Below are 27,180 nucleotides of genomic sequence, written 5' to 3'. Positions count from 1 at the left end.
TTGCTGAAGTTGATAGAGTTTAAAAGTGAAATATATAGAAAACCCTAAGCAGGTTTATAGTGGAGAATATATAAGTGAGTGGTAACTGATGTTTGCCAACCCGTTGGGGTGAAAATAGTGGAAGGGAGGGGCCGAGTGATGATTTGGTTGACACTTTCCTCAATCACAGACACTAAATTGAGACTGGGACAGAATTTTAAGTGCCTTTTTCTTGGGCCTTACTGTTGTGATCTTTCTTTAGAACAGCTCTGATATACCCTTTGGAAGGCTAGCCTGTGAGGACGTTGTCTGTGCCAAATTACAGCACAGAACAAGGGGCTGTTCTGTTTCATTTGCTGAGAATAGTGCTTAATAAGTACTATTTGACAACATGCTGAATTAAGAGAATGTTATAAGATGTTTCACGAAGGAAAATGGGTAAAACATCTGATGTTCACAAGTTCTGTTTATGTGTTAAGTTGACAGCAGAATAAAGCCATGCATGAAGCTTTATTTTTAAAATTGTATTCAATATGTTTAAATATGTATTCTGAGAGAAAATGATTTTATCCAGTTCCAAATATACTCCATATCTCTATATTGTTAATGCCAGTTTTTTGCCTTGCTGGTTTGAAATATATCAGGCCCTGGTAAATTGATTTTATTTGAACCAAATTCATGCAATACTGATTTGTAGCCTGGGGCACATCCATGATTATTTCCTCTTTCTTGACCTTGACTTTGATCTTATCCTAGCATCTTAGTTTATAATCATAAGTAACTATGGTCTCTTTCCTAAAAATGGGATCCCAAGTAGAAATTACACTGTGTGTTCACATGTTTATACGTTATTGTATGTGCTAAATAAAGATCAGTGAGATTTAATGACCAAAGGGAGAAATCTTTAATAATATTTCTGTGTTGATTTCGGTGTCATAAGCTAAGTATTTATCTCAAGTTTAATGTAGCATAGATTTTAGCATATGAATGTTCTTCCATGGAACATTCAAATGTTCTATTTAGTAACAGGCAAATATAATCTATAGTCAAGTATGAGCTATGAAATAATTAACTCTTGTGTTGAAGTATAAAATCGTATAATAATTTGTGACTTTTTTTCTAGTTAAGCTTCTCACTTAAATATGCTTTAAAGACATGATAGAATTTAGATGATCCCTGATGCCCTTTGTAACTTGAGGATTTTGTGCTTCCTTGACATTGAGCTTGTGTCTGACTATACGAGGAAGTAGCAATCTGTGTTATACAGCTGTAGGCTGATAATAAACTCGTAACCTTATTTTAAGGAGATATTTGTATTTTGTCACTGGACTAGAGCCTGAAAAAAAAAAAACCTGAATTTTTGTGTATTCAAGTAATACCTACCTTTCTTTTCCTTACTTAGGATGTAGCACAATTCTAATGAGCAGAACAAGTGCTACAGTGGAAAAAAAAAAAGAGAGAGAGAGAGAGAGAGAAGAGTGTAAGGATAAACAGAACAATTAGCTAGTGACTAGTGTGTGGTGCTAAAAGAAGCCCACAGTGTCAACTAATACTTTACCTTAAAGTTTATTTTATTACTTTCTGGCAATCGTGTGGCTTATGATTCACTTAATGCACTCATCAACATTCTCATTTAATCCTCGGAACAGCTTATGAAGTGCCGTTCTTTGCATTTCAATTAGAAAACTGCCTCCCAGATTACTGTACTTAACTGGGATCACACAGCCTGTGTTGGGTCGGGATTCAAACTCTGCACTCAGACTTCAGAACCAGCTATCTGTCTTCCTGTTCTTCACGGTAGTCACCTGGGCTGGGTTTGCTCTGAAACTACATTGAGGTGTACAATTCAGGTGCACTGCATGTGTGCTCCTGTGAGATCTGGGTAAATCATTTATAGAATGGGCGGTTCAGTTTTCCTTTTCATCTAGTGGAATGGGATTGCGTGGTTTAAGACTAAGAAGCCGGAAGTCCTCTGTTGCCGCTGATGGGGAACCTTGTGAACATTTCTTCAGATGTGAAATGAAGGCAGGTGGCGTTTAGGTTTTCCAAGCTTCCTTCTAGTTCTAAATTCTAAAGTTCTATGATTCCAAATTTAATTATGACTGTTTCATTCAGAGTTTTTTTTTAATTGCCTCATATGGTGAGCCCATCTTTTTACATTAACTTTCTACTAGCAGTCTATGCTGGGGGTCGATACGCTTTGAGTTTTACATTAGCAGAGGAACAGAATCCCAAATTCTGTTCTGTAAGAAATCATGTCACATGGTGAGACTCTCATTCTTTATTTAAAGAGTGAAAAATGACAGCAGAATGCCAATTACACAGAAGTTCATTCCGCAAATGTAAATAGAGCATTCGTATTAAGTACTTGGGCTGCCAAGACCTTGAGCTCCCAGCCTAACACGGAAGGCGGGCGCCCAAGTATGAAATGTCATTACAATTAGGAGGACCCTGGGCAGGATGTGTACAGAGTGCCAAGAGGGTGAGAGAAGGAGACAGTCCCCTCTGTGGGGTGGAAGGTGGAAGGAAGGCACCAGCAAGGACTTCACCAAGAAAGGGGTTTTCCCAGGTGGAGAAAGGATACCAGAGCATCCCAGGCGGATGGAAGCACGTACAGAGAAGCAGATCCCTTATGGAGTCTGCTCCAGAGAACCCTGGGTAGCTCCGTTTGTGTCCCATGCTGGAGGATGACATGCTGGAAAGGTAACCTGAGTCAGGCTTGCATAGGTCTTATAGGGACTTGAGACTGTCCTCTAACATTAAGGTGGCACTGGAAGAAAGTAAGGAAGAACAGATCCCTTGCGAAGATGACAGGGGAGGCAGTGTTGGCCTCTGAAATTTCTAGCTTGAACAACTAAGGGGGAAGGGCATTCTAGGCAACAGGATGAAACCAATGGAGCCCTTCTTTGGTGCTCCCATGCCTCAGACCTTCCCAGAGTGCTTGCTGTGGCCAGGTCAGGAAGGGTTCCATGCTGTACTCTGTGGATTTGGGACTTTTTTCTCTTAGCAGTGAAGAGCCATTGAAGATTTCCAAGCAGGGTAATAATGAGAGCAGATTTGCATTTGAAAGACTCTAATTGCAGCAAAATGGAAGCTAGGTTAACCGGCTGCCAGAATCTAGACAGAAACTCACCATATCCCTACCAAGAGCTGGTGGGAGCCTGTATTAAGCCGAGAACAGAGGAGATGTATAGAGAGGGATGGAGTAAAGAGAGACTGAGTTAGAAAAATGACAGTAACGTTAGCTAAGATTAATTGAGGGCTTACCATGTACCAGGTGCCTGGTGTAAGTGCTTTATGTTTACTCATCATTTAATCCTCACGACAGCCCCGGGAAGTAGACACTGTTGTTCGTATTGTCATCATCTGCATTTTGCAGACAAGAGGACTGAAAACACTGAGACATTCAATAACTTGCTGACTTACACAGCCAGTAAGTGGCAGTTTGGGGACGTGAACTGAATCCACACTGTTAATAACTACATTCCGTTGCGTCTGAATCAACAGGCATCCGTAAGACTTGAGAAGTTGGACGTAGGTGATGAGGGAGGAAGGGCCATTGGCAGTGACTGCTGGGCTGATGGGGAGGCTGAGGAAGGAGGAGCAGGGGCTTTTGGAGGAAAGATCATAATTCTGGGGTATATCAAGTTTTCAGGTTATCATGGTGCATTCAGCTGGTGATATCCAGAAGGCAGATGGATGTATAAATCTGGAGCTCAAGGATGGCCCGTGTTTGACAGTTCCATACAACTCTAAGTGCAGCTGGTATCAGGACAAACAAACAAGCTGGCAAAGCTGAATATAATTTTAGCGACCCTTTCATTGCCCTCTATCTGAAGGACTCTGGGTTGAACTTTATGGCCTTTCTGTATCTCCCCGGAAGTGTTTATGAATATTTCTCTGCAATGATCCGTGCGGCAGAAATACTGGGGAGGGAACTCCAGCGTCAGCGTAAGTGGGAATGGTCTGAGGCACCCACGGCTGCTGGATCCTCTAATGCAGGGCAGCTCCAAGGCAGAAGACATTCCTGTTTATGAAACCAATGCAGTTAAGTACTGTGTCGCTGTCTTGCATCCAGCTTTGGATTCCATTCATTACAATTTAAATGGAAAGTGTCCTTTACAAACCTCCTAAAAGGTGTGTGGTTTCCTGGTGGTCCTTGGAATAGACAGGCGAGGGAGATGGTGGTTTAATCCCAGCCAGGGTGGCAGTTCAAGGTCAACATCATGAAATCCAAAGAGCAGAGGAGTCAACAGGAGCCAGTCAGCGCCCAGCAGTAGTCAGACGCATCCCAGGAGTAGAGATGCAAGGAGTTCAAAATGGGAGTGCACATTTCCCCCCTCCCCGTGTCAGTAGCCAGCACTTTCTTTTCAGAATAAAAAGGTTCTTTCCCCCTCTAATCTAGGGTTTTACTTTTAAGTCAATCAAAGGAGCATAGCAAAGAAATCTTGGGACCTAAGCATCATATATAGAGTAATAATTTTGAAACAACTTAAAGCTACGATGATTATATTCAGTTAGTTTTAAAAAGCCAAGTGAAATTGTTGGAAGTTATGCTAAACTTGATTCTTAAATGTAGAAGAATAAGTTTTGGCTGCATTCATTTCTCAATTAAATTTATCTGATCGTTGGAGTCTGTTTTTCTTCAGAGTTGCAGCCGTGTTCTACTTGAGAGGGTAAACGCGTAAGCAGAGCTTTGCTCTCACTTGGCCTTTCCACTCACCTTGGGCAAAAGGTGACAACTGGTTTCATATCCTAGCATCTCAAAGCATACGTTGATTTTTGATGACTTTTACCCATAAAGTCTCTTTGGAAGAGACACAAAGTTTATTCATAATATTCTTGATTTAAATTCTGTGTCTGCTCTGTGCTGCAATAACCAGCTTTCTTCCTGGGTTACTGTCTGTGGTAGGTGGGATTCTAAGAAGGCCCCCTTGATCGCCATCCCCTAGTGTTATACTCGATGGTGCTACGTTTTATGGCAAAGGGGAATTCTGCAGATGTAATTAAGCTCCCTAATCAGTTGACTTTGAGGTTGAGAGGTTAGCTTTGGTGGGCCCAACCTAATCAGGGCAAGCCACTTAAAACTGACATGTTTTCTCTGGCTGGTTATGAAAGAGGAGGTCAGAGATACTCAAAGCATGAGAGGGATTCTGCACAAGGAAGATTCTTGTCCCTAGATAAGGAGGGAGCCACAGGGCAAGGACCTGAGAGCAGCCTTTACAAGTCTAGAGTAAGTAGTCTCCAGCAAGAAAAAAACAACTGCAACGGAATTCTGCCAACAACACAAATGAGTGTAGATGAGGACCCCGAGCTTCAGGTGAGAACCCAGCCAGCCAGCCACTTGATTTCACCCTGAGTAAAGAACTCAGCCATGCCTTGCCAGATTTCTGACCTCTGTACAAGCTGCTAAGTGTGTGGTAGTTTGTTACGCAGCAATAGAAAACTAATACACTGTCCTTGCTCTGTTTCTCTACTAATGCTGATTATTGGTCTTCAGAGTTGCAGTGTTACCATCTCTCAAGCTTAGTGTGTTTTCCACCTGTTGCCCTCATAGCCATGACTACACTGAATTAAGTAGAATCCTATTTCTTTTCCCTCTTTTGTTTTTAAAACCCTGAGCCCAATCTTACTGGTTATGTCTTATTGTGATGCTGGGTATGGGTCCTAGCTCTTTGTGGGGAGATCGGAAGGGAGGGCCTCAATCTTTCCATGTTGTTAAAGTATTATGGTGCTTGAAGTGACGTGAGAATGTAATTTCTGTTCCTTTTCACTTTATTGACTTAACTCTTGGCAATGGTATAGCTACTGCTATAGAAGATGTTTCTCAGGTTATCCATTGGAGTGGGTCTGTCGTTCCTATTTCACTCATAGAAGAAGGCAAAAGCTCAGGACGTGGCTATCCCACAGCAGAGGTGGGATTGGGATGTAGAGCAGAAGGAGACGTGTGGGACGGGCTGGCGGGTGTTTATGGAACACAGCAACGAGGAGCACTTGACCTGACGTGGACATCAGTGTCCCACCAGTGCAGTCTGTAAGTATGCCAAGGAGAAGATACCTCATTTTGACCACCTGACTTGGGGGGGAAAGCACGCAGGCTGTCAGTTTTATTATATGTATGTGATTGCTCTATTTTAGTCTCCTTGGTTTTATTTGGTCCCTCTTTCTAGTATTTATTTCTCTTGCATCTCAAGAAAAAAATACTGAAATGGAAGAAAATATTCTCCCTCTATCTTTTTATTACGTTAGTGGAATAACATTCTGGACCCTGGTCCCCTGGATAAAATGATTTCTTGATTTCTTAGGCCGCGAAGGGAGAATGGAATGGGTAGAAGGTTTTCCATCTTCGTTTTTAATGTATCCATGTTATTTGGATAAATTTCTTTAATTAGGTTTGCCCTTGTCTGAAAAAAATTCAATATATTTATATATGCCTGACTATATTCCAACTGTATCTAGCTGGGCGAGTTTAGCACATTCTGAGTCATTTGGTCACGTTCACACAGTGACTCACTGATGGAGCTCGGTTGGGGGGGGGGGCCTGATTTATTGAACCAGACTGTGCTACACATTACTTGTTCATGTTTGTGAAAATCTTTCAAATGTTATTTAAATTGAACATAACTGAAACTTGGCGAATCGTGACCATTGATGTATAATTGCCAACATAATTTTGATCCATTCAAATTGGTTTTTAATTTTAAAAAGTGTATGTGTACATAATATAGTTGAGAACTCCTACAGCTGTATCTTGCCTTTCCTCAAGCCAACTAAATAGTCCATGTCTCAGATTACACATTCAGGAAATGGCCTTGTGTACGTACAGAGGATTCAGTGTCAAAGTGATTTTTTTTCTTGTTACTTTTTGCCTCGGAAATTTGTACTAATACTTTATCTGTAGACAATATGATTGGTTAGGGGATGTAAGTAGCCAATTTAATTGATGATGTCTTTCCAGCAATATCTGTAAACTCCTGGTTTGGGGGTAGTTATTTTTTAGATTTTTTTATGAAGAAAGGGTTTTTTTTTTTTTGGTTTGATTTGTTTTCCAGTTCTATTTTAAGAAGTTGCGCCCTACTTATCAGAGACACTATGTACTTCTTGTAAGTTTACGATATCTTTCTAGACCTGTCTATAAAATTTGGTCATTTGATTTTAAGTTTTTGACTGTTAATTTCCAGTATTTTAATTTGGTGTTTTTTTCACGTTGAACTTTTTTGTTACATGTATTTTAAAGTCATAGAGGTGAAGCATTGTCTAGCTTCTGCCTTCAGGGCAGCTCAGGAAAAACAAACTTCAGGTGTTACTTGCATTTTTCTCATTACCCCTCTTTTATGTGTACAGGGAATATTAAAATTCAGTGGTTTTGCATGTTGACATTGGACACAGCATTAGATTTTCAAGAATGGCGTGTGTGTGTCTTTTGTTTCTTTTTTTCAAAATCTTGTTCTGTTTTCTTCTTAAGGCTATGCAGGATTTTTGGAAATCCACTCAAAGTGAGAAAATTCTAAAAACGGTCAAGTATATAATTCAAACGTTCTTCTAAGAATGTATCTTTTGGTGTAACTTATAGCAGTGAATTGCGTTTTTTAGTTTGATTCTTCAGTATTTTATATTTGTTTTATTTGTCCCGTACTGAAGCTCAAGGAACTCTAAACCACTATCGAAGCTAAAAATGACTGTGAAAATCCTGTGAGTCTGAAATAAAACTGTTGGATTTAACATGACATTTATACCTGGTGAAAATCACCCCTTTATTTTAATAGTTGATGTGAAGGATCAAATGTAAATCGTTACACTTTAGCCGGGCATTTTCTCATTAGACAGAGAAGCTGTGTTGTGTACCTGAGCTTGGCTGATAAAAGAAAGGGAACTCATTAAGGAAGGAAATAAATCAAAGTCGTATTTTTCACAAGCCTTCTATCTGCACAGGACTATCCTGAGCCCTTTATATATTTATCCTCATGCAATCATCCCAACTTCCTTTCAGTACTATTAGCATCATTTTAAATGCGAGAACACTGAGGCTCAAAGAAGCTGAGTAATTTACAGCCATGCAGTTAGTAAATATTAGAATCTCAATGCAAACTTAAATCTGGCTCCAGATCTTAGGCTGTTTTGAGATCCCACACCACCTTCCACCTGACATGTGGAGTCACTGTGCACTCATTTGAATTAGTGGAAGCAGAGAGCTGAGGGCGGGGAGCGGGGATCCTTGGATTGTGCCTGGTGCCTTTGCCTGCTCTCCCTTCTCTGAGCTTGGTGTCCAGAAGAGCCTGAGATGCTGCCTGCCTGCTCCGATGCTTGGTCTCTGTGTGGGTTTTTTTGGTGTGAACATTGCCTTGCGGCTGTGTGGTAAATACACACGTCACACCTACCAGGGGCATCATCTTATGTTCAGTGTCCAACCCTGAAGGACATACGGGGTGTATCAGACTTAACAGAGAGAGGGTTATCTATGTACTGTCTTTTAATCAATTGCCAATGTTATTTTCCTGTAAAAACCTGAGCCCCCTTCCTCACCTGCCAGAAATGTGATTCCGTGATACGTCCACGGGCACTGTACAAAAAGACTTAGTATATTTCCAGTATTTGTAGAAATATTGATACTACAACTGCTTACCTGTTTTTCAAAAAATCACCTGGCATAGAATTCTTATCTTTTAAATACTAGGTACAGTCCAGAATTTCAGAGCATAAAATTTCAGATTTGACTTAAGCAGGCATACTTCTGTTTCATACAGCAGGAGTCTGTTATTCCTGGTAAATCTGCCGTTGCAAAGGGAGTCTTTTGTCCCAGGGTTCATCTGAAAAGAGGTAATAATATACCCTTAATCTCGCTCTCTTTTTAAAGCATCTTTCTCTTTTGTGTCATACATTCCTTTTCCTTAGATTTCACCATGAAGCTATTTGACGCCACTACCACTTAGTGCTTTGTCTAAATTAATCTCTATTTCCTTCTCTTCTTCTTGGGACTTCACAGTAAACCATAAAATGTAAAAACTCTTTCACTTGCTTTGAACTCAGCCTTTGGACCCTTGAACAGGGTTATTTATCAAAAGAAAGGATATTAGTGGAGATTTATGGGTGTTTAGTTAGGGTGGGATGAGATCAATAGAAGATACGTGAAAGAAAAAACAGCCTTTCTTAAATACTCTGCCTTCCTTGAGGGACTTAAATATTGAAGACGACCTTAGTGCCTAATTTGTACTTAGACGTACTTAATGTGAATGTTCACCAGTTTCTACCCAGGATTGTTCATTTAGAAAGCAATTGGTATATACCTATTCTGTGCCCGGTTATCTGATGGAATGCAAGCCAGAAGGGAAAGAGAGCTGATGAGCTAGTTGAGCAGACGAGGGTTCCTGGTGGTTTCATACCTGTGTGCTTCCGAGGAAAGACAGGTGCTGTGTGGACTTAGTGGCTTCTTAGCATTTGTTTTATCTTTCTAAACTTTTGATACTTTTAGTCAGTCAAGGAACTGATTGGTACTTTAGTCAATAAACCTTCCTGATTGGGTTGGCATATTATTATAGATTGTGCTTCACAGAATTAAGTTGCTTTCTTTGACATTCTTACTCGTTTTCAGAGAACAGGGAGCTCCTAATCGTGGGTTCTGCTAGAATTTCTACGATGCAGACTCATGGCCAAAATGAGATACAAGGGGAGGAGTTGAGAATCAGTTACTGGGTCTTGAGTCTTAGTAATGGTCCAATAGATGCATAACTCATTGGCCGTGGAGTGACTTCCTCTCCATGGCACTCAGCATGGGGTACCACTGAGGTACTTGACCCTGACATTAAAGTCTTCTGTTGATGCTAAGTTCTAGGAAAGTTGCTTCACCATTTTCTTCATGGGTTTTTTTTTTTTTTCCTTGCTTTTGCCATTGATACAGAAACACATTATTTTTCTCTCCACATTAGGAATACTTGGCTATTACCAAGGACGTGGAGTGAGTGAGATATTGTGGATGTCTAGCAATCTCTGCCACTTTCTAAGTTAAAGGTGAATCATAACAACAACAACAGCAAAAAAACCTGCTACAAGTTAATTGTGGTTAAGTCAACAGTCATGCTTGATGTAAAGCTTCCTATTAGCCTGAAATAATAACCTGTTTTTAAAAAGAAAAATGTTTTATGTACAAGGAGAGGTCTGAGAAAATGGAGCTGCCCTTATTTCTTATTGCAAACTATAAAACAAAAAAAGGTAGGGGGGGAATACCTTCAATTTCATCTGGTAGTTAAATATATCCATTTGTGAGAGCTTGGTAATGAAAAATGACCATGTGGGTTTATTGATACCAAATGGGGAGAGGTGGTTTGTGCCACTGTATATTAATTAAGAAGCCCAGACTGCTGGCAACTGTGCAATCTTCAGCTTGTCCCAGGATCCCTCTGGGAATCAATATTCAGCCTGTGGCCAAGGAAGGAGCATAAAGGATGTGGGCAGTTTTCATGGGTAAGGCCAGGACAGGAAGTGGGAAATGTCACTTCCTCTGGCACACATCGGCTTAGCGCTCAATGGCATTGCATCACTTAGCTGCAAGGGGCATTGGAAAGAAGAGGGAACCTGCCTGGTAATCAGCCCCTGCCGTCAAAGGTATTTTTTAAAAATGTCTTAAGTTGTAAGAGAAATGCAGTAGTTTGAGTATTTTTTTAATTCTTATTTTTTATTGCAGTATAGTTGATTATAATAGTAATTTCATGTGTACAGCAAAGTGATTCAGTTATACATATACATACATATATTTATTTCAAATTCTTTTCCATTACAGCTCATTACAAGAAATTGAATATAGTTCCCTGTGCTATATAGCAGGTCTGAGTTTGAGTATTTAATTCAGTAGGTTTCATTTCTACATGGAAACGATTGCAAGGTCAAGTAACACATAATGAAAATTAAGCAACACTATTTATTAATAATGAGGAAGCACACACGTACAATGTTATCACTCGACTAGCTTTCCTTTGAACATTGGTAAAATAATACAGCAGTGCCCAACTGTTCAGTTAGATCTGTAGTAAGAGCAACACAGATACCATAGAACCTATGAATTTACCCATTGTTGGCTAGACTTAGCTCTGACATAAGGAACAGATTATGTCCATAACAGACCAAAACAAACAAGTTCAGTAAATCTCATTCTCATTTTACATGGATTAACAAATCAAAGTATTCCAACAGAGCCATATTAGTCAGTCAACAGATATGTGAGGACCCACCGCAGATAGGGTTCTACCAGCGTCCTGAGAAGAAACCAAGCTAATCAGGGGTAAGAGCATACTTTTAAAAAAGAAAAATTAATCGATAATATAAGTAATATATATTTTTATGCAAAGTAGGGTCAGGGAGTCTAGGAGTTAAGGATTAAAAGTGTGCACCTTCTGTAGAGAAAACACCCCAAACCGTTGGCTGAGCCCGTTACTCTGATGTGAAATGCAGTACCGCAAACAATGAGACACAAATGTGGAAAATCAAAAACACTTTAATTTTCCAGCTGCCAAAATTTCCCAATAGAGAATTGTGTAACATCACACATTTGTTCTACATGACATGAGAATGGGCAAAAACAAACCAACAAGGAGATGTATCTGCTTTGTTCTCTGGACTCAGCCCAACCTTAATACGAAATTCATCAGCAGTTAGTTAACAGGTTTAATGTCAAAACGTTACCAGTTGTCATCTGAGTGCTCTCATACTTCGTCTTCATGTTTAAAAATTTAAAAAGCACTTAACATAGATTTGGATTCTACTGTGACAGACCTTCTATAACTACTTGAACTGATTCAGACACATTCTAAGTAATGCATGTATAAAAGGACTACCGTTATGCACTAACGCATACATTCAACTTTAGCGCATTTAATTACAGTCCAGACAAAGCTAAGATAGTTAAAAGCAGCGTAAAAAAAAACGTAAGATTCAATGTTGGGATGGAATATTCTAAATAAAGATACATGTTATTATAGAATGCTTAAAAAGCAAAACAAAATAGGTGTTTGCCTGAGGGCGGGGACTGGGTGAGTAGGTGAAATGGGTGAAAAGGGGTCCAAAGGTATAAATTTCCAGTTATAAAATGAATAAGTCTTGGGAATGTAATATCCAGCATGGTGACTACAGTTAGTAATATAGTACTGCACGTGTGAAAGTAGCCAGGAGAGTGAATCTTGAAAGTTCTCATTACAAGAAAAAAAATTTGTAACTATGTATGGTCGGGTGATCATTTTGTGATATATCAGATGATAAATCAGATCATTGTGTTGTACTAATATAATGTTATGTCAGTTATGCTTCAATTAAAAAATAAACAACCATGAGGCAGTGAATCTGGGCTGTTTCGCTGCATTGCTGTGGATGCTGGCAAGACTGGATGATTTAGAGAGGATCTCCTCCAAGAGCATTTATGGTCTTGAATAGCTATTCCTTAACTCCATGTTTCTCAACCTTGATGAATGCAAAGACTAGTTTTAGAAGGGAAAAAAATGCTTATAATTCTCATAGTGTTCATTTTTTTTATTATGTCACTCAAATATATATGAACTCTAAAAAGTCAGTCTGAATTCCTTGTGCTCATAGCTCTAAAAGAAATTTATAATTTCACCATAGACTATAAGCTGAGCTGCAAAATGAGTACCACTTAAATGAGAAATATTGGGATTTATAGCAGGAAGATGTTCATGGAGGTAGCATTTGAGCTAGTCTTTCAGCAAGTAGGATGAGTAGTGAGGAAGTAGGGATTGGGAGATCAAGGCTCAGGCAAATGAAAGAGAAGGAGGGGAGAGCCCAGATGTGTGAAAATGCAGCGTGTAAGTGGAACAGAGAATGGGGTTCTTTGGGCTCTAATGTATGGTGTGGGAGACATAGGGCATAGAATCTTTGCAGCTCGATCATGGGGGCCTCGAATACTGGGCCAAGGAAGTAAAACCTCATTATGGATGGGAACCACTGATGCAGATATGAGCAGAAGAATAAGAGGAGCAGTGCTAAAGTTTTTATCTGCAGCAATATTTAAATCAATTGAAAGAGTGAAGAACGAAGATTGAAACCCCAGCTAAGAGGGTAAATCCATGAGAGCAGGTATTTGGTTCACTACTGCATTATCAAGTCCCAAAACTGGGCTGGTCCTTGTTACGTGTTTGTTGAATGAATGTGTAATGCCTGAATGACTGGTAAGGGATGTCCAGGGAGAAATGTGTAACATACAGTGTGGACTCTGAGCTCAGAATAGAAGTTAGTAACCGAATGCATGGATTTAGGAATTGTCCATCACTAAGTGGATCCTTGAGAGATGTATACAGTTGTAAAGGAGGGAGAAAAAGTGAACAGGCTAAGGGTGAGACCTTAATTAACTCCTGCAATTACCATTAACGTAAAGGATGGAAAACTGAGAGCAGGAGAGACCAGAAAGGTGAATCAAGAGATCACGTTGCCCAGCAGACAAAGGAACAGTGTGTGTGCGTGTCCAGGTGATAAATACTTATTTTAAATTTTAAGGTTGATTCTTTTTTTAAGCAGACTTACTTTAAAGGACTCATGGGTTTGTGCTCTCTTAACGTTAAAAATTTCAACGGGTATGTGAGACAATGTTGAATGGGATCAAGGTCAAACCAGGCAAATAATATATATCCCAGGACATGTGGGGGAAATTTCAGGATGGTATTAACATATTTTGGAATTTAACACTCTGTTCTTTCAGAGTTCTTGTTACTACATCTTTGAGCTAAATATATAATTTTTTTAGTATGTTATACATAGTACTTAAACAACAGGATAATTATATCACAAAAAATTGTTTACTCCATGACTTCATTTGAATAGTGTCTCCGGTAGTGACCTGCCCTAAGATATTTTAAGTAATTATATTAAGCTTTGCTTCTAGACAATTTTTGTAAAACTTATTTTGCCCCCAGCAGGCACTTGGTTCAGTTGTTTAAAAAAAATAAAAAAGACATAAGCTCAAAAATAGGCATTGGTTTCTTACAACTTTATGGCTTCAAAAAATCATTCTGAATCCTCTTGATAGACCGTTTACTACTTCAGCAAGCAGTAGGATTTAACATTAAATTTTCATTTTGATTAACTTGACTGCAATTGTTTCTTGGCTGCCTCTTTAGGGCCCACTGTGGAATAAAATTAAAACAGTTTTTATGATTTAGCAATTTAGTTGCAGAAAACGACATTTTTCTTTTTTCTCTGAATGGCACTGTGTATTCCCTCTGAGTTTCCTGCATACACCCCATGGCCTGGGTTTCTCCTTTCTCTCATCCATCTTTTGTAGAACCGCCAGATTAATTCTCCTAAAGCAGAGTTTTAGCCATTCTGTTTCCCAAAACTCCTCAGTGGCTCCCCATTGCCTCCCTCTAGTCTAAGCCCAACTCACTCTTCATAGAAGGATCAGCCCAAATGCTATATATTCCTGTTAAAATTTTGTTGATCTTTTCTGCTAAAGTCCCCATCTCCACTCTCCGTATCTTATTCCTCTTGCATAGCATTCGTTCATCTTGTCCTACCTTGCCTGAAACTACACGTGAACACACCTCACCCAGGAGAACGCAGAGACCAGGTCTTCTTTATATTTTTGCTCACTCCTCCACTGCTTTGCACACAGAAGGTACTCAGTAAGTGTTTGTGGATCATCAAATTGTACACATTAAATATGTGACGTTCTTTGTATATCAGTTATACCTCAATAAAGCTGTGTTTCTTTAAAAAGGCAAAATAAACACATGCTTTGTTGGATAGATGAATGAGGAATATCTTACAATGACAAACTTGCATGTGGCCCTCCTTTCTTGTGTATTTCTGATCCCTTGTGTTTTTCCCCTAGCACTTTTCACGTTGTGATTCACAATTTCATCACTCGTTTTTGTTAATGGTGCTGTCTTGTCTCCTTCCTGGCGGGTAGTAAGCGTCCTGGGGCAGGGGTGTGTGTTTTGTTTCCTGATGTAACCCAGGCACTCAGAGCAGCGCTTGTCATCCTGGTTGAGTGAATGAGTGAGACTTGAAGGTGAAGGTCAATTTCTCCATTTCTTGGATTATTGTTGGTGGTTTTCAAGGCAAAGGACTGTGGTGTTGGAAGGGCAGGGGAGAGAGAGGGACGAGGAAGTCCGTTTTCTGCCACTTTCTAGCCATGCACCTTTGAGTAAGTTTCTTCCCTGCTCTGAAGGTCATTTCCTCACCTATAGGAGGGTAATGGGACTGAAACTATAATATTTATTTAAGGATTGAGTTTTAGGGAGGAAAAGCTTCCAATAAAATTAATAGCTGACATTTCCTGATTGTTCCTCATAAAACATGGACAGGCTTGTGCTACACCTTCTCCGTCGCCATCACTGCATCTCTTCACAGCCAGTCTGTGAAGCAGCGACCCCCCCCCCGTCCCAGTGAAGAGAGGACGGTTCCTGGCCAGGACCACACAGCCATGGGGGCAGAGCTTTAACTACACCAGGGCTGCTGGATTTCAGAGCCTGAGCTTCTAACTGCTGCCTCCTGTATATGTGCCCTTCCCACTCTTCTGCCTCCTGGTGCAGAGCATGTAGAGGGCTGTATAATTTCTCCTTTGGAGCCTCTGATCCAGATCTTTCCTGCCCTGATGTGCTTCAGAGATTCAAAGGGCTCATGAGTACCAGTGATCCCCTGGTGGTGTCTTAACCTAGTCCTCCCAAAGAGTGAAGGGCAGAAGCGGTTGAAAAATCCCCCCTGGGAATCAGACCCTCCCCCTCCTGCAAAGGAACCGTCCAGGCTTGTCTCTTTTGCCCACCTCAACGCCTATCCCCAGATTAAGCTTTTAACTCTTTGTATTTCCTGTGACAAAGAAAGTTCTCTTGCATTAAGACTGTTTTAAAGATCGTTGCCTTATTGGTTTGGAAGCAAATTAGATAACTTACGTTTGTAATAACTAGATTGATCATGACAGTCTCCTCTGCTTTATTTATTGAAAAAGTACTGACACTTTTAAGAATGACTGTAAATGTCATTTCAGAACACATAGTGAACTCATTAATAGTTATTTTAATTATTGTGATATAATAAATGGCAAAAATAAGGAAGGCTTATTGTTTTCTGTATAAAGGAGTTAGTCTTTTCAGTGATTTTTTTTTTCGAGCATTTGAAATTACCAAACCGGGATTAATGGGATGGATTGTTTAAACATATAAAAAAAGGCATCTTTTAAGTTTCAGACACTAGATTTCTCTTTTGAAATAGTTTGTCATTGGTTCAAATGCTGAAAAGTTACTTTAGAAAATATTTATATGAAAAATAATTTCACTTGTATGCATTAAAGCTTCAGTATTTTTAATTGATTGGCAAATTTGGTAGGAGGCCAGAGAGAACTGGCAAAGCAGATAAAATTTAAAAGGAGATACAGGTATTTAATCTCAAGTGCTAAACAGAGAGATGTTTATTATTTATTTTTGGTAGTTATATTGTAGTGATTAAGAGCATAAGCTTTGTAATCTGTCTGACCAAGGCCTGAATCTGCACTTTTCTGCTTTTTAAATCTGTGAGCTTAGAATAACGTTCTGAACCTTGATTTTTCTCACTTGTAAAGAAGGAAATACCTACTTCATAATGTTGATTGTATTACATGAAATAATATATGCAAAGCATTTAATTGGTGGCTAATGAATTGTTGGCATTTCATAAATGTTTGCTTTATTATCATTGAACTTTATAACCATTAAGATAGAAAGAGGTATTTGAAAGTCTCTTTGCAAATAAATGGGAAATGTTTTTATGGAATCCTGTGTACGGTCATCAGCTTGGTCTGGAATGCCTTTTTTATTGCTAATTCAGAAGTGAACTTTATCTTATCTTGGATAAACTATCAACTTCTGCATTAGTGAAGTTTTAACTAATGAAATTTTGTTGCAGAGAATGGAGTAAACAGATGCTAATTCTAAGCTTTTTATATAAAATTATGTTTTCTAGGAGAATGCATCGAAGGGCTGCGGGAACATGACTACCTTCTTATTCATTCGTGCCGCCAGTGGACCACCATCACTGCCCACAGCTTGGAGGAGGGGCACTATGTCATTGGGCCAAAGATTGAGATTCCGGTACATTATGCAGGTAAAACTTCTCTCTAGGGGTAAGAAGAAACCAAAAAAGGGAACTTGGATATGCTCATTTTTTTTCCTCCACAGCGAGAGAATAGGAATTGACTATAAACTAGAGAGTATAATGACTTAGAAAAAAAAGACTCAAACACTTTGTGTGTGGTTATTTTATCAGCGAAAGCTCTGATTCGTTTTGTCCTAGGCATTTCTAATTAATGCATCTAGTTCAGTGCGGATTCTTGCTAGATATTTATAAAATGAAAATTGTTATACACACAAAGGTCGCCTCTGTCGTCTTGGAATGATGGTCAATATGTGTAGCCAGCCTCTGGGCACAACTTGAGCTTTGCATTTGTGAGTGACATTGATGTCATGGTTTCACAAGATGCCATTTCACGAGCAACCCTCCTGGTTGGTTTTAAATGGATTGGATTGGAAGGTCAGATACCTGGACGCGTCCCTCTTTGCAAGGAGGCATTGAGAACACAGGCAGCTGAGATGATGTCTCTGCTTTAGTTAAATCAAAACAATAACTGCCTGCTTGCCTCACTTGGAGCTCCGTTCAGTTTAACAATGTCATTTAACTAACTTATTAAGCACTTCCTAAGTGCCAGCACTGATCTGAGAGTTCAGGATACATCCAGTGGTTTGAATACATTTTAAATAGTGGCAGCTTATGAATTTTTTTTAATTATAAAAAATTATAAAAAATTCACTTTAATTTTTATATATACACATATATATGTATATATACATTCTATACTTTGTCTAGTGCATATAGTTCATTATGTGAAGGATCTTGACTTTTTCTCTACTCTCGTTAATTTTTCAAAAGTCTGTAGCAGGACACTTCAACCTATGAACCGTAAATTGTGTAGCTCTAGACTGCCATCATGTTTCTGAGGGAGACCTCTACATTTCCCAGAGAGTTGTCTGTTTGGAAAAGGGACCTCGCTGTATTCCTCGTGTCCAGAACAGCAGCACGTGTCATATGTTCAATAAGTATTTAATTGGATGAATGAATGGTTTGGTCTGCCTTTAATTCCCAGGAGTCTCCTTTACTGGATGTAACCTAGAGATCACTAAGCTTTTCAAAATCCTTAGTCCAAAAAAATTACAAAGAAGTTCCCTTGCCTAAAATCCTGTCGTAGAATTCTCTTTCCTAGCTGTCAGAGTAGTCTTGATGGAAAAAGGGAGGACATATAGCTATGAAAGAAAGTAATATAGAAAGTATTAATGACTGTGAGCCTGAGGGCCAGGCCAGAGAGGCGGAGGATGAGACATACCCTCCTGCCAGCCCAGCCTCTCCCTCCAGTGGTCCCCATGGCAGGTGAGATCTGTGCTAGTTTTACCAGAATTGAATTTCTGGTTCCCGTCCTTTGTGGAAAATTGAAAAGGAAGGTCTAAGATTGTGATTCATCAAATATCGATCTCACCAAATCTGCTGTGTTCTTCATTTCGTAGATTGAATTTTAGTCTTTCCCCCAAACCCATCATGACTAGCTTGGTCTAGTCAGTCATCCTAAGGGCACGTTTTCACTTTATCCTGTCCTCAAATCTCTTGAGAGACTCCATATGCCACCTGTCTCCTGACTTATTGCTCAAAGCCCTCCCAGGGGCTGGTTCTCCAGACTTACCTTTTCTAACCTTCCACTCTAGCTAGATTAGTCACGTCACTGTGTCCCGGACATCCTGGATGCTTCTCCATTTACGCTGTTCCCCAGCCAGAGTTGCCTTCCCTGGCTGTGCTTTTATCAGAGCCTGTCATTGCATCGGGAGGGTGCAGTGCAAGCATCCCCTGCTGTCCCTGTGTCTTCTTCTGATGTACTTGGCGCGTGTCCTCAGTCTTCATTCAGTTACCTTGTCCTGTATATACACATATCTTCACCTGCCAGCTGGACTATACACTCCTTAACAAGTGAGACCAGTTCTAAAAAAAAAAACCTTTGTGAATCCTCTGGATTTGTACGTAAATGACAACAATTCTTTATGGCTGTAGATGCTCCACCTGGGACCTCAAACTTGGCTACACATTGGAATCACTTGGAGAGCTTTAAAAATGACTGACACATAGTTCCCATCTCCAGAGGTTCTGGTTTAACTGGTCTTGAGTGTGTGCTGAGCCCCAGGACTTTACTAGCTCCTCTTGTGGTTAAATTGTGTAGCCAAGATTGGGAATTCTTTGTTCTGGAATGGACAGTCACAGTGTCAGATGATAAGATTTTCCCAAACACCTGCAAGTATTTGCAAATGTTTTTATTGTTCTGAACACTTTTTTAACAGGCATTCAGCTTTCACTGGGATAAAAGATATGGTATGTTCGACAGATTACTGTTTATCTGCAAGAAAGATGATAGTACACTTAATTGGGAAACCAGGCAGTGTGTTGCAAATGATACCTTTTTTTTTTGTTTAAGTTAAATTGAGGTGCCAAGACTAAAAGGAAACATGAACACTAAAATCACACCACTTCATGTGAAAAGAAAGAAAATATATTAAAGGGAGAAAAAACTTGAAATATATCTGTCTTAGTTCAAGCTGCTATAGCAAAATACCATAGACTGGATCGATTGTAAACAACAGAAATTTATTTCTTTTGAAGTTCAAGATCAAAACACCAGTAGATCCAGTGTCTGTTGAGAGCCCACATCCTGGTTTTTGCAGATGGTAGTTTTCTTGTGTCTTCACATAGCAGAGAGAGAGAGCAAGAGAGAGCAGTCATCCTTCTCAAGTCTGTCCTTATAAGGGCACTAATCTCATTCATGAGGGCCCCACCCTCATGACCTAATTACTTCTCAGAGGCTCCACCTCCAAATACCATCACATTGGGGATTTAGGCTTCCACATCTGATTTTGGGAAGACAGAAACATTCAGTCCATAGCAAGGACCCAGTGGTTTATGAGACATTTGATAAGTGTCTCAGGTGGGGAGGGTATAGGTCAGTGGTAAAGTGTGTGCTTAGCACACACGAGGTCCTGGGTTCAGTCCCCAGTACCTCCATTAAAAAATAAATAAATAAGCCTAATTCTACCCCCCTTCTCCCTGCTACCCGCCCCCCCCCCAAAAAAAGAAAAGATAGTTTCAGAAAACAGCCTGGGGCATGCTTTATTTCAAAGAATTTATTACCAAGTCCAGCCTTTGGAAGAAAGAGAACATAAAGTAAATTATGGAGACTAAAAATATCATTTACGTCTCTGGTTTCTTAGTGTTCTCATTTTAATTAGTAGAAGAAACCCTTATCCATGCATATGTTACTAATTTCATGTTAGAGTTTTATTTAGGTTGAGAGTCATCACTCATTCTTTGAAGAAAATTAATAATTAAATAAATCTCACATAGTAATAAAATCTGCCAGCTTTGTCATCAGCCTCATTGGATTCCTGGTTCCACCATTTACTGTCTGTATTTGGGCAGGTTACTAAACCTCTCTGGCTCCTAGTTTCCTCATCTATAAAGTGGGGATAACTACAGTGCCTTTCTCTGCGGGTAGTTGTGAAGATTAAAAGAGGTGATGCCAGCAAAGCTCCTTTCTGAGTGCTCACCACTTACTAAGTGCTCCGTGAGTGTTAGTGGTGGTGACTATGGTCATGACAGCAGCAAAATGTTTCTAAAGATTTAACTCTTTATTTTGAAGTACAGATTAAAAATTGAAGAACATTTCTGCTCATTGAAAGCAGGCTGAACACTGATACTCCTCCAAAATTGTTTTGGCTGCTGGGTTTTTTTTTGTTTTTTTTTTTTTGTCTGTTTGTTTTTAAATTTTTATTTCGAGGCTACAATAGTATAATATATTCCCTAATACTGTTTACCCATTTTTACCATCATTTTGCTGTTTGTTTTATTATTCTTTCCCTCTCTCTCTCTCTCCACACACTCCCATGTTATTTATTGATTCTGAATTGTTTGAGAGCATGCGTCCCCCTTACACTTCATTATGTATTTCCTAAGAACGAGGATATCCTCTTATGTAGCCACAGAACTGTTAGCAAATTCAGGACATTTAATACTTTAATCTACAGCCCTTGTTCCAGTTTTATCAGTTGTCCCAGTAATGTCCTTCACTGCATTTTTTCCCTCCAGGCCAGCATCTGGTCTAGGACCACTTACTGCATTTCCCTATCATGTCTCTCTAAGTCTCCTTAAATCTGGGACAGTTCCTCAGCCTCTAGTGTTTTATGACACTTTTGAAGAGTATAGGCAAGTTGTTTTACAGAATAGCCCTCAGTGTGGGTTTCCCAGGCTCTTCAGGATTGGATTCAGATTATACGCTCTGGGATGGCTGTGTCCTTCTCAGGGAGTCACATCTGTGGGCACAGGTGTCCCTTTGCCCCTTGTCGGTGACGTTGGTTTGGGTCACTTGGTCAAGGTGTTTTCTGATTTCTCTGCTGTGTAATTACTGGGAAATACGAAAGATGATTCTTTGAGATTCTGTAGGTGTCCTGTTCCTACTCTAATGCCCCCTCCTTATTAAGTAGCTACTGATGATTCCTGTCTGATTCAGTGTTTACTTTGAAGGTAGCAAAATGGTGCATTTCTAACTTCACTCCACCATTCCTTCTTTTTTCTTTTTCTTTTTTTTTTAATTGAAGTACAGTCAGTTTACAATGTGTCAATTTCTGGTGTACAGCACAATGTTTCAGTCATGCATATACATACATATATTTTGTTTTCGTATTCTTTCATTAAAGGTTATTACAAGATATTGAACATAGTTGATTAAAAACAAACAAGTTTTTTCTATACAGCATCATTCCTTCTTATGTTTGTCATCATTCTGCTGGAAGGAAGAGCTTTTCCTTTTCTCCCATTTTTTATTTACTTACCTACCTATTACTATCAGCATGGAATTATGGATTCTTACTTCTTTCATGGAATTATAATATATTCCTGTCCTTTTTTATTTTGATTCTCAAATTGTCCGATATTTTGCCCTTTGGGTACAGGCTGGCCCACGTATCTTTATGACATGCCCCCTTCATTTTTTCAAGCATGTCCTTATTTTCTGGCATAGGCAGTAACCATTCTTCTCAGTCAGTGTACTGTTCCAGTCAGGGCCACTGCACTGTCCTGTTCCAGGCAGCACTCCTTACCTTGTGGTCTCTGTAAATGGAGCCCCTTGGAGTTGTGCAGTGCACAGCCTGGGCAGCCGTATACAGCTCTATTCACATAGATTCTGGAAAGCAGTATAACTCAGCATTTTTAGAAACATCAGAATCCAGAGTGCCTTTTTCGTATTCTTTATCAGAGATTTTCATGAAATTCCTCATGTGAAAAAAAATAATTTCATAAACTTTCCGGAAAAGAGAAATAAGACTTAAGTTCTTATCAGAATTACACTCTGATGGGATGATTATAAGAATCTCCTTATTCTGAATTCTGAAATTATGATATGTGCTTTGAGTAAAAAAATGACTTATTCTGACAGATTACGTTTTTTTATTTGAGATAAAAGAAGTCTTCTTGGTTTAACAAACAGTTGATTGCACGAATATGTTCAGTCAGCATCACATTATTTTGCTAACAGCAGAGAAACCGCTTAAGAAGAATTGGCATAGTGTTTAGAAAAGTGATTGCTGCTTTCACACCAGTTTTATTCAAAAGGCCTCACAGATAAATTTTATCTAAACTCTAACTTCCTGTTGCTACCAAAAGGGCAAAGATTTCCTAAGGAGCGTACAATATAGAACTCAGAATTTTTCTGCATTCTGCAAACTCAGGCCATCTAAATTACTACCTGGGACTTTATCAGACACTGCTAACTCACTCTGCATGCCTCCTGCCCCCTTAATTTATCCCGACTTATTAAACCAAAAAAAATCCATTGTTAAAAATTAGAAAAAGGAACCCAGTGCAACTTAATTATAGCCACTAGTTTGTAAAGATGAATGATTTCCATTTTACAGTTAACAGTTCTGTTCATCAAATTCCTTTTGTCTCTGCAGCTCGGAGCAGTCGGTCAAGCTCACGCACATTGGTTACACTACTGTGCGGGTCTCAGGGTTTGTGCTGAACCCTTCTAGGGCCTTAAACCTAATTTGGTATTGACAGTTTAACATTTTACCCTTTAAAACGGATACCAACTTCAGACTCCACAAAAAGCTAGATATGCCATCGCCTCTGGAGTTTTATTTGCCCTTCTAAGCTCCAAGTTTCCAACCTATAAAATGGAGATTTGCGATAGAAAATGTCATGAAGATTCTCTGAGATCTAACTTAGGTCACTGACTCAACACTGTCCCTGTCACAAGATGAGTCTTGTCATAAGCTTAGCTCCTCCTTGTCACCTCTCCCATGAACACCAACCAGAAAATTCTTCACGGAGACACAGCTTTAAGAAACCAGTGGATCAGAGTGTGAGGTGTCTGCATACCCCTGGTCCGCCATTTGGGGAAGTATGGAATTCTAACCAGGCTTGTGAAAATGTAAGTCATTCGATGGCACCTGTGGTTTCCTCACTGATGAACAGATTGCTACTTGAACATAAGCATCTGAGATAAACGCCAGCCACAGTTTGGCTTCTATTTTTAAATTCTTATCCTCCTGCAAATCCAGTGAATCTTTGACAAGCTAAATGATCTCAGCACTTCCCTCCTAGCTGCAAAATGTACAGAAATAAGGAACCATGGAACCCAGGGTTGGTTAGAATTGCTTAGGAAATCAGCAAGTCCCTTACTCAGCAAGCACCTGGGTTTATACCAGCAGTGCCCGCTTTTTAAAATGTGGGATGTACAGTGTCTGTCTCTCGGGCAAAATTACAGTAATGTGGTATCTAGCAGAACCTTGAGTTGTAATTACTGAACAAAAGGAGATGTCGAAACAAGCTACTTTGATTCTCCGGGGTTGCGAGTTTAATTAGCATGGATCATCCGTTTACAAAAGTAACAACTTGTATAGAACATTTTGTGTACTTTCTCTATTACATGGGATAAAGCTTAGATGGTAAAATGGGGAGTAACCAAACTTTCTTTGAGAATGTCTAATAACCATTTTTCATAATTGAATCCTGAGGTCACAGCGGTAACTCAGATTTATTTAGTGCTTACTATTCTCCGGGCACTTTGCTAACTCGGCATGTTACTTTTATTTCTTCGTGTAACTTTCACAACAAACCCATGAGGCAGGTTCTATTATTGTCTGCATTTTTGCATGACTGCAAACCGAGGTTTAGGGATGTTCAGGATCCTGTAATAGGATGCAGCTAATAAGTGTGATTTGAACTCAGGATGTACAGCTCCAGAACCTGCTTCCCTTACTGCTGTTCTCTGGAAAGTGCTGGATGGCACTTCTTACAAGGAGGACATTCTGTCACCAAGAGGAGGGATGCGTTAGAATTAGCTGGTGCGCTGAGTGAAGCTTTTGCTGTTCTCTCCTTTCAGACACAGCTCCCCACTTGTATTCAGACTCCAGGGAAAAGCTAAGGAAACATCTATTTACCTTGACCTTTCCCCAACTCATAAGTCATCTGTGTCCGGGTGACATTCTCACCTCTGAGTAAATTACCAGGAAGAAGCAAGCCTCCAGGGGAGCCCCTTGGGTGTGGAGAGGACCCTGCATGGCATCCGGGAGGGCTGCTTATCCCAGTCTGGAGGTCTGGGGAAAGGGTCTTTTAAGTGTGACTGAGGAAACTGGTGATCTTCAAAAAGGCCATCTGAATGAATAAATGGGAGGGAAATTAGACTGCATAAGGGGGCTAAAAATGAGTAGAAGAGGGGGAGGGTATAGCTCAGTGGTAGAGCACATGCTTCACATGCACAAGGTCCTGGGTTCAATCCCCAGTACCTCCATCAAAAACAAATAAATGAACCTAATTACCCCCCCAAAAAAATAAAGCTTAAAAATTTTTTAAGTTAAAAAAATAAGTGGAAGGTGAGACAGCAAGCAAGGATCAACTATTTTTGTCACAATGTATTAAAGAGAAACTAACAGAGGGGACACAGGAGTGAAAAGCTTCTAACATTCATTTTTTTTAAGAACAAAGGAGTCGGAGGACTCTCGGCTAGGGGGAGTGACTCAGAAGAGAAGAGAGGGGAAAGCTAATTAAGTAATACAATAGCCTGGTGTCTGGGAAGTTGTCCCTGCCACCGTTTTCCTAGACAGGCATCAGTTACCCACTCCCTCTCCACTTCTTTACTTCGTGATGTGATTGGTGTAGATACCGTACTGCAGAGTTTGTGGTCAGAGGTCAGGTGGATGTATCTTTCACACTTGGGTGTTCACCCAGATGGTTTAACTCAAAACAAGGGTGAAGAACTTACGTAAGCATCTACCTTTTTTTTTTTTTAATTCTAAGTTTTTATTGAGTCTCTTTACAATGTTAGTTTCAGGTGTACAGCAAAGCGATTCAGTTATACATACACATATATTTTTTTAAGATTCTTTTCCATTACCACTCATTACAAGAAATTGAATATATTTCCCTGTGCTCTACAGGAGGTCCTTGTTGTTTATCTAGTTTATATACAGTCATGTGTGTCTGTAAGCATCTACCTTGGATGGAAGAATAACTTAGAGAATTGTCACCAGCCTTTGGGACAGTTTGCTAGTTTCACTTCTAAATGCTTAAGAATAGTAACCCAAGGAAATTTGCATATGAATGATATTTATGACGAGATGATTAGGGAATTACCTTAATTTTGTTAGCTGTTGTTGGGTGTGATACTAGTATTATAGTTATGAGGGAAAATTTTTTTAGAGACATACTGAATTTTGGGGGGAATATGAGTATTATTCATAAAATATTCCAAAAACAAGCAAACACAGACGATTATAGGGCAGACTGTTTAAGTTGTTCAGTTCAGATGAAGGGTAGATGGTGTTCATTTTCTGTATGTTTTGAAAATTTTTTAATAAAAAGGGAAAAAAATTGACTTTCTGAAGCAAGCAGCAGCAAAGGTAATCGTCATGTCTAACTCGTAAGCAACTCTTAACCGAACCACTTCTGCCTCAATCCTTGAATCCTGTTTATAGTCTTAAGTAATTTCTGTGGGGAGGAAAGTTCACCTTTCGTGGGGTCGCTCTGTTCCAGTGTCAAGTGTGGAAACAACCCCGTGAAAGGTGAACTCAGAAAGAAACGGTTCTGTTTTCGCGTAGGGGAACCATCCCAGGTTAGCGACTTCCTTTGGAGATGCAGTTGCTCCCAGCGGAGGCTGGTCCCCAGGGGCTGACCCAGTTGGTAGTAGTGATGTGTGTTTACAGGGGGAAGGAGGGGTGTGTGTGTGTGTGTGTGTGAGTGAGTGATTTGGGAAGAAAGGAAATTCTTTTTTATTAGTTTCTCCTTAAAATCAGAGCTTTATGGGCAATACGGAAGGGAGGAGAGCAAATCCAGCAGAAGGTTACTTGGCGTCACACTGTGTGGCTTTTCTTGGTCTATAGGTGCTCGTAAAATAACCTTAATAAAAATCTAAGAACCTCTCAACTGCTGTTTTCACATTTCTGCCTATTTACTCTCAGAATCCTTGCAAGTCATATACCTAATCTACACTAGGATCCAAAAAAAAAATAAAACAAAAACAGGGATGGCACTTGGGGTCCCAACCTCCAAGGCTGCTGTTTTCTGGGGTTTTTTTTTCCTACTTGTGTGTCAGTACTGGATGGAAAGTTGGTACGTGGAAGGGATAACTCCAGTTCAAGTCTGATTTAACCTATGAAATAATGTGATTGACATCAGGTGGAAAGTCTGAACAAGCTGCCTGTAACCACACTGTTAATGGGGTGTTTATAATATGGGTGGGGATGGGTTGGTCTCACTTCATAATTCGATTTCCATGTTGGATGGGTACCTCCGAGAGGTAGTGTGACCTTTTGAAAGGTTCTCTTTCAGCTTTTAGGAATTGCTTTGAGCTTTTTTCTTCTTTGCAGAAAACAAATTTAGTATGTTCCCAAATTGATCGCAGCACTGGTAAATCTTCCTGAAGTTGCTCCGCTCCAATTCTTAGAATTGGAGTCACCTACCTCTGTGACATGCTCCAGCGCAGTCGTGTGCTGGCCTCTTCTGTCAAACCACACACCCAGCTGGGTAGCTGTCAGGTGTACTTGAATACACAGGAAAACAACAAACCACGTGTACCGTGTGAACTTTTCTGACATTTAGGGCAAGAAGACAGATGATTCAAACACTTGCATGTGCGCTTTTCATAAGGCA

At 39.7% G+C, this 27,180-nt stretch overlaps 1 protein-coding gene and 1 non-coding gene across 3 annotated transcripts in view; both read left to right on the top strand.

Annotated features, from left to right (window-relative positions):
* GAREM1 (GRB2 associated regulator of MAPK1 subtype 1) overlaps positions 1-27,180 on the top strand; it is a 167,770-nt gene that overhangs the window by 43,762 nt on the left and 96,828 nt on the right. For both annotated transcript variants that reach the window (XM_045510475.2, XM_074352216.1), the window contains exon 2: positions 16,912-17,052. In XM_045510475.2, coding sequence (XP_045366431.2) covers positions 16,912-17,052 — 141 coding nt within the window. The remainder of the gene's footprint in view (positions 1-16,911; positions 17,053-27,180) is intronic.
* TRNAV-CAC (transfer RNA valine (anticodon CAC)) lies at positions 24,751-24,823 on the top strand. The gene has a single exon. It is a non-coding gene; the product is annotated as a tRNA-Val (tRNA).

The sequence above is a fragment of the Camelus bactrianus genome, chromosome 24 (assembly GCF_048773025.1).
Source record: "Camelus bactrianus isolate YW-2024 breed Bactrian camel chromosome 24, ASM4877302v1, whole genome shotgun sequence".
In the NCBI taxonomy this organism is placed as follows: domain Eukaryota; kingdom Metazoa; phylum Chordata; class Mammalia; order Artiodactyla; family Camelidae; genus Camelus; species Camelus bactrianus.
Note: the sequence above shows the minus strand (reverse complement) of the source record. Positions and strands in the feature narration are given on the sequence as shown.